The sequence below is a fragment of the Rhipicephalus microplus genome, chromosome 1, assembly GCF_043290135.1.
Source record: "Rhipicephalus microplus isolate Deutch F79 chromosome 1, USDA_Rmic, whole genome shotgun sequence".
Classification (NCBI taxonomy): Eukaryota; Metazoa; Arthropoda; class Arachnida; order Ixodida; family Ixodidae; genus Rhipicephalus; species Rhipicephalus microplus.
In genome coordinates, this window is record NC_134700.1 from 128179019 (window position 1) to 128186724 (window position 7706).

General features: G+C 41.1%; 1 protein-coding gene across 2 annotated transcripts; it reads left to right on the forward strand.

Annotated features, from left to right (window-relative positions):
- The first annotated feature begins 4306 nt into the window (after positions 1-4306).
- Positions 4307-7349, forward strand: LOC119178425 (uncharacterized). Of its 2 annotated transcripts, XM_037429625.2 has the most exons (4): positions 4307-4328; positions 5858-5870; positions 5953-5993; positions 6930-7349. In XM_037429625.2, the coding sequence occupies exons 1-4, from the start codon at positions 4322-4324 to the stop codon at positions 7175-7177; spliced, it is 309 nt and encodes a 102-aa protein (XP_037285522.2). In that variant the 5' UTR covers positions 4307-4321; the 3' UTR covers positions 7178-7349. The 2 variants fall into 2 exon arrangements, with proteins under 2 accessions (XP_037285522.2, XP_075743457.1); XM_075887342.1 differs by lacking the exon at positions 4307-4328 and having other exon boundaries at positions 5768-5870.
- The last annotated feature ends 357 nt before the right edge of the window (positions 7350-7706 follow it).

A 7706-nucleotide genomic window follows, 5' to 3' on the forward strand; every position in this document is an offset into this window, starting at 1 on the left:
GAAGATCACGAAGACAGTGAAAATCACCTCAGAAGGAGAGAACTCTCGAAGTGGGGCAATAGATGATCGTAAAATCCACATAGAAAAAATAGATGACTTCCACCTTCGAGTCGTGCCTAACATATCGTTTTTTAGCATTTATGTCGCAAATGGTATACAACTGCATAAAAAACAAGCACCCTGCCCTGTGCCTGCCTTGGCTTCGTTGCCAGTTGGTTTGATTAGATTGGCTTGCTCGATTACTCAGGTAATGATCCAGGAATCGAGGATACTGAAGCAAACAGGGATAGAAAATTGGCAGCTCCGAAAATGTTACGCGGAATATATAAGTAAAGTTTCACAGTTTTGCAAGAGAATGTCAGTTTGCCATGCGTAACGAGGCACAAGAAGCGGTAGAAAAACAGATATACTTAAGATAGGCAGTAAGCGCATGTTCCTTCTATGAGACTTAAGTGACTAGACGAATCCGTTGAAGTGCAGTCAGTAGACTTTCTTCGACTATGAAGAGTAGTTTGACACTAATATTTTAGAAAAAAGTACATAACAGCTGCGTGTTACCGGTGCATACATACGTGGAGAGCATATAATGAGTGCACGCCCAGGCATCGTGCAGAATGTGGAAGTGGTTGCCAAGGTACGGTGCAGTGACCATTAAATGTTACGGTCTCGAATTCGCCTAGACTTGAAGAAAGAACGACAGAAGCTTGTACACAAGAAGCCAATCAATGAGCTAGCACTGGGAAGGAAAGTACAGAAATTCCGAGTCTCGTTTCAGAACAGGTACTCGGCTCTTATTGAGGAAGCCAGCCTTAGCGTAGATACAATGAATAATAATCTGACGAGTATCATTACGGAGTGTGCAGTGGAAGTTGGAGGCAGGGTAGTTAGACAGGACACTGGCAAGCTTTCCGAGGAAACGAAGAGTCTGATTAAGAAGTGTCAAATCATGAAAGTCTCAAGTACAACAGACAAAATATAACTGGCAGAGCTTTCAAAGTTGATTAATAGGCGTATGTATGTGCTGTAAGAAGGTATAACATGGAAAGAATTAAACACGCTCTGAAAAATGGAAGAAGCATCAAAGCAGTGAAGCGGAAACTTGGGACAGACAAGAATCGAATGTTTGCACTAAGGGACAAGGAAAGCAAAATATCCCCCAATATCGATAGGATAGTTCAAATAGCGAAGGAGTTTTACAGAGATCTGTAGAGTAGCCGGGAAAACCACGACCTTAATACTATAAGAACTAGCAGTAACCCAGATGATACCCCACCAGTAACGATAGATGTCAGAAAAGCTTTGGAGAGCAAGCAAAGAGGCAAAACTGCTGTTAAGGATCAGGTGACATCACATCTGCTGAAAGATAGAGGACAGATTGTGTTAAAAAATCTAGCCACCCTTTTTACGAGGTGTCTCCAGATGGGAAGGGTACCAGAGTCTTTGAAGAATGCTAACATCATCCTAATACACAAGGATGGAGATGACAAGGACTTGAAGAATGACAGGCCGATCAGCTTGCTCTCCGTAGTATGCAAGCTATTTACAAAAGTAATTGCTAACAGTTAAGGAAACATTAGGATTCAATCAACCAAAGGAACAAGCAGGATTTCAAACAGGCTACTGAACCATTGACCACATTCATACTATCAATCAGGTAATAGAAAAATGCTCAGAATACAGCCAACCATTATACATAGCCTTCATTGATTGCGAGAGGGCGTTTTATTCAGTAGAAATATCAGCAGTCACGCAGACACTGCGGAATCAGGGCGTCGATGAAGCACATGTAAACATCCTGGAAGAAATCTACAGGGGATCAACTGCTGTCATAGTGCTTCATAAAGAAGGCAACAGAATATCAGTCAAGAAGGGTGTGAGGCGCGGGGACAGAATCTCCCCAATGCTATTTACCGCGTGCTGTCAGGAGCTTTTCAGAGGCAGAGAATGGGAACAGTTAGGCATAAGAGTTAATGTAGAGTACCTTAATAACCTGCGCTTCGCCGATGACATTGCATTGCTGAGTAACTCAGGATATCAGTTGCAACTCATGATATCGGAGTTAGACAAGAAGAGCAGAAAAATGGGTCTTAAAATTTATCTGCAGAAAACGAAAGTAATGTACAACAACCTCGGAAAAGAGCAGTGCTTCGAGATAGGTAATAGTGCACTTCAATTTGAAAAATCTATGTCTATATAGGGCAGGTAATAACCGCGTATCATTTAACCATATGGTGTAGTAGCGCAAATTCGACAGGGATGAAGAGGACAAGAAAACACGACACTCGCTACTCGTTTTCTTGTCCTCTTCGTCCCTGTCGAATTTGCGCTACTACACCATATGGTTAAATGATGTCTCACCAACTAGCCCAGCTCTCAACCCTACTGAATAACCGCGTAGCCGAACCACGAGATTGAAGTAACTAGAAGAATAAGAATGGGGTGGAGCACAGTGGCAATCACTCTCGAATTATGACTGATAGATTGCCACTATCCCTCAAGAGGAAGGTATATAACAGTGTTATCTTGCCGGTACTTTTCTGCGGAGCAGAAACCTGGAGACTTACAAAGAGGGTTCAGCTTAAATTTAGGACGACGCAGCGAGCAATGGAAAGAAAAATGGTAGGTGTAACCTTAGGAGACAACAAGAGAGCAGAGTGGATTAGCAAAAAAACGGAGGTTAGGGGTATCATAGTTGAAATCAAGAAGAAGAAGTGGTCATGGGCCGGGCATATAGCGCGTAGATAGGATAACCGCTGGTCCCTAAGGGTAACTAACTGGATTCCCAGAGAAGGCAAGTGGGTTAGGGTGAAACAGAAGGTCAGGTGGGCAGATGAGATTAAGAAATTTGCGGGTATAAATTGGCAGCAGAAAGCACAGGACCGAGTTAACTGGCGGAACATGGGAGAGGCCTTTGTCCTGCTGTAAACGTAGTCTGGTTGACGACGACGACGACGACAATGATGATAATGATTATGATGATGATGATGATGACATACGTTGTTGAAACGTGAAGGCTCAGTAACAGGATTGAACTTATATAGAGAACGACGCAGCAAGCAACGGAGAAAACAGCTAGAAGTTTGTTTCTTGTTGCTAGCGTAGGCTTTTTATCCAATTCCTGTGTTCTGTAAGTCATCTCCATACAACTAGACTGGTTCCTCTGTTGAGGCTTCACCACAACATATGCTTCTTTTTCTGTTACAAGCAAACAATATATCGGACAGATTAAAGTCACTAGGTTCCATTCTACTGCTCGTTGAATGTTCTGGAATGTCGTACGAGAAGTGTATCCCGAAACATAAAACCACCATGTCCTGCCAGACGCTCAAGAGAAGCAACTATACAAAATAGGAAAGATATCTGGAACCAATAAAATCTACCGTTGCTTCGAGTACAAGATGGGCACCTTTGCAAGCTGCACCTATCTTTGGTTGCAACATGGAAATACCCGTTACTATTATCTATTACAAGTAATTTCGCGTGAACGTGTATGGGCGTCCAAGTCTGCAACAATGGATGAACTTTTTTGTTTATCTCATGAGCCGGAAATTCCGACAAGGCAAGTGAGAGCTCGTTGCGCAAATGATCCACTGTAGGAAAGCATTGGAGATAAAGGTGTTTACTGTCGCACCAGATAAGAAAAACCCAACATGGGACATTGTGCCTTATAGGCAAGCTCTTTTCCAGAAAAAGCATAAGTAGATTCAACCAGCCTGCTCAACCACTAGTTCAACGACCATCGCGTCCTTATTGTGGTGAGTTTCAATTCATTCTACTGAGAGCCAATTCTTTTATTCCACGGGAACATATAACTGCCATCCTAATACTAGTGCTTTATAGCATTTTTTCGTAAACTTCAACATTTGTAAGTAAAGAAAGCACTTCGATCGCCTATAGAAAATTGTATTCTGAATCTCGGGTATACACATTTTGTTAGAATCAACCTCTGCATTTCTGGTTTGTAGAGAAGCAACAGTAAAGAGATATTTTTTGATTGGTTGCACTGTTGTCTGTAATACTGTGCATACTGCATGCTTTCTCGCTCATTGACGAAAGTGCATTAAGCTTGTTTATATATCTAAATGGAAGAATTGTTTTTTTTGTACGATGATAGAAAATAGTAAGATTCTCCATTGTCTTGTGTAATGGTAACAGACATTTAATACAACTACCTTTACACCGACCGGTATGTGCTTATGCGAAATTAATTTCTGCATTTTCGTCTGCTAAGGCTTTGTCTAACCTTGCTCTTGCATTAATTCTGCAACCAAAACCAGCTATGAAGTCCTGCATGTAGATCACCTTGCTTTCGCTAGCTGCCATGGCCTGTAAGTTTTACCAGATTATCGATATGGCAGCTAGCACAAATTTACGTTAATGGCATGCTCTGATCAGATATAAGAGCAGTGATATTTACACTCATTTTAAATATCTCTAGATAGTTTGGAATTTGTATTCTCAGACAAACATATAGTGAAAATCGCAGTCCCTTTTGATGCCCCCATTTAGTTACGCAGCGTTTTTTGTGAGCGCAAGAGTATTTCAATGCCCGAGAAATACCACATGAAGTGCCAGAAGTGAATCATGCCCTACTTTGTCTTAATTGGTGGAGCCGCTGCACGTGCGTCTCAGTACGACGGAGTCCCAAAGTAAGGAGGCTCTATTCTCACTGCGATATCTTCAATAGACTACTTTCCTGCATTAAAGGTTTCAATACTTCATTCATCGCCAAAGCACGTAGCAAATGTGGTACGTGCTTATTATTAATAAAAATATTATTCATTCTGGTAACGAAAACAATATATTGGTGTCACGTCGATAGTGAAGCGTCGGAATGCACAGCTCTCAACACGTTAGTCAATGTGATCGGCTGGTCAGATCATATAGATTGTAAATGTGGTCACGCAAACAGCGTGGCACCTATAAGTGCCATGCCGGAATCGCATAGTTGACCAATGCATTATCATTGCAATAATATTGGAGATTTGCCTCAGAAGAGCCGCCATGAAAACAACGTTGTGACACGATGGGCTATCGTTTAGTGAGGTGCTCCTGATTAATTCTTAGCGCCAGAGGTGCTGTAGATGCCTCAGTAGTTTTTTATTTTTTAACTTCACAGATCATCTTTCCATCTCTGTTCATTTATTTTATATACCGCTCTGACTAAAATGCAGCCACCATGGTCAGGTGTTGAACACATACCTAAGCATTAGGAAAGTTGCATCTTACTCAGCTAAATAAAGAAACCTCTTTTTAAGTTTCCACACAAATAGATCCCTATTGCTTTAAATATACATTGCACAAGGAAATAGATTATAAATCTCTTACGTAACGTTTTTATCAAAGTCTTCATCGCGCATTTTAACTTCGAGGCTCGAAAGCTGAGATCAGTCATAGATGTACACTTTATGGTGAAGTACAGGGACAATGAAGAGAAGAAAGGCATAACACTCTTTACTTTTTCGTGTGTTCGTTCTCCGCTATGTAGCGCTGTTTCACTATACGGTGCAACGACCACAACCTATTTTTGTTTAAACTGGACTACACGGGCCTGTCTTAGCACCGTCCATTTTCAGATGCCTTGCGTTGCCAGATAGAAAACTCTACTCGCAAATTTCTTGGTTTATTGAGAATGCTTGCTATAAGAATGTCATATAAGCTCTCCTATTCTGAATATGCGTTGGGAACTCCAATGTAATGTCATTTTTCTGCCCTGCAGATTAAGCTACGGCCCAGTTGTATTTGCAGTCATTGCCTGAATTCTATTTCACTTGTTCAGATCATAAATGTGTGCCACATTGTGCTCATTTGAAACTAATGACATTATCATCTCATGTCCTTTTCATGGCTGATGAAGATGGCGCCTCAGTGTAAGTAGGAAACAATATCCGCACCAAAAGTGTAAGGTTTCTGTGAAATTGTGTATGCTGATGTTTTTATTGTTTCCCTCAGCGTCACAGAAGCTGCAGCACCACGGTTCATCATTTCCAAAGGTATTTTATATTATGACTCATTTATGCTTCAATATTTTATGTATTTGCACGTACGCTCTGAAATATCGTTTATGAAATCATATTTCCTATATAGCAAAACGTAGCAATTCTCACTGCATGAGACTTGATTCAGATAAATATATATCCAATAGCGTAAAACACTGAGAGCCTATGGTGTGTATTATTGTGGTATAGAATGTAGAAATTGTTTGTGTGGTAAATAAGTACACTTAGAATAAAGTATGTAAAATTGAGATTGTCTACGTTATTTCAGTGCCGCAAGGTGTGCAGATATTGAAGACAGTGAAGAGCTTTGCATTATTTTCACACAGTCAGCCGCAACTAGAGGAATCGGCCGCAGTCATGTGTATTAGTTCTACAGCTTTCACGGTCGCAGACGCTTACCTCAAGCAGTAGAGAATGATCAATTATTAGGCTACATCAGTTAAGCGATGGTCACATATTGCAATATTTTCTTGAACTGTTAACTGGAACAGAAGGTGTCAGTAGAACTCGAAACAGTTAAAAATGACTAAGGGATATCGCTGCTAACTATAATAAATAAGTTCGTTGGATCCATGCTGGGTGTGCTTGGTAAATACTGCATTGAGTTCATTTTTCCTGAGAACTATTATGTAGTACGAATCAGTTACGACGCGTAATTCCGCAACAACGTAATGAAATCAGAATTCAATGTACACAATTCGAGAAACTTGGAATATTGGCGACAAAGAAACTTGCTTCAACTGTCGCAACGGACTTCTAGAATTGGTAAGAGATTAAGCCAGAAAAGTGATGAATGTTGGACAAGTAACACCGCGAGAAGCAAAAAAATATTTGATATACGTTACTTCATAATAAAGCGTAGCATATGCTTTTCTACAATACGTTTCTGACGACAACCACGTTGACAAAACGCTTCATTTTTTCCCATAGAAATGGAAGCTGAAGTTGTGAAGGAAGCTGGAAAAAGCCTTGAGACACTCGGCAGAATTTTGCAAGGCAAGGACGTGCCTGCAACTCAAGAAACGCAGGATGAAGTAGCCCAAGTCATGCGCGCTCTTTCTTCCGATGAGGCACTTAGTGACGACGCTGCTGAGTACATCTGGCCCATCATTGCTCGCGGTGTTGTTCAAGGAGGCGTTGCCCATGGAGTCCACAAATGGCTTAACAGGAGAGGATAGATGTCATATACTCCACTGATACTTTAGTATTCGGTGGTTCGTCACTCGCTTGGCAAAAAACTTCTCCTGCCAACTACTGGATTGATACGATTTGTCTCAGGACCTCCAACTATTTAGAAATCTGAATCAATTAAAGTTTGATTTGAGTGAAATATTTCACTTCATTTCTCAATTTTCTGTTACTCTTTGGGAACGAAAGCTGCTAATTTGCCAGCACGAGTTCCTTTGCATTTACAGCGACTCGATTCTAGCTCGGCCTAACGTGTTATGATCCAAAGTCATCGTCATCACGAACCAGGTGCTCTTTGTGTCATCGTCTTCTTTTTCTACTTTGCTTCCAGATTACTTGCACCGATATTTCTGGCGTATAGCTAGGGGGAAGCACCAAGTGATGGAAATGTGAGGCAGGGAGTAGGAAAATGAAAGAGAGAAACAGAAGAGCAGAAAGAACGATGTTATGAAGAAAAAGAAAATCTGGGCGTGAAAATTTCTCATGTGGCGGTGGAATGCAAACGCGCGTAGACACGAT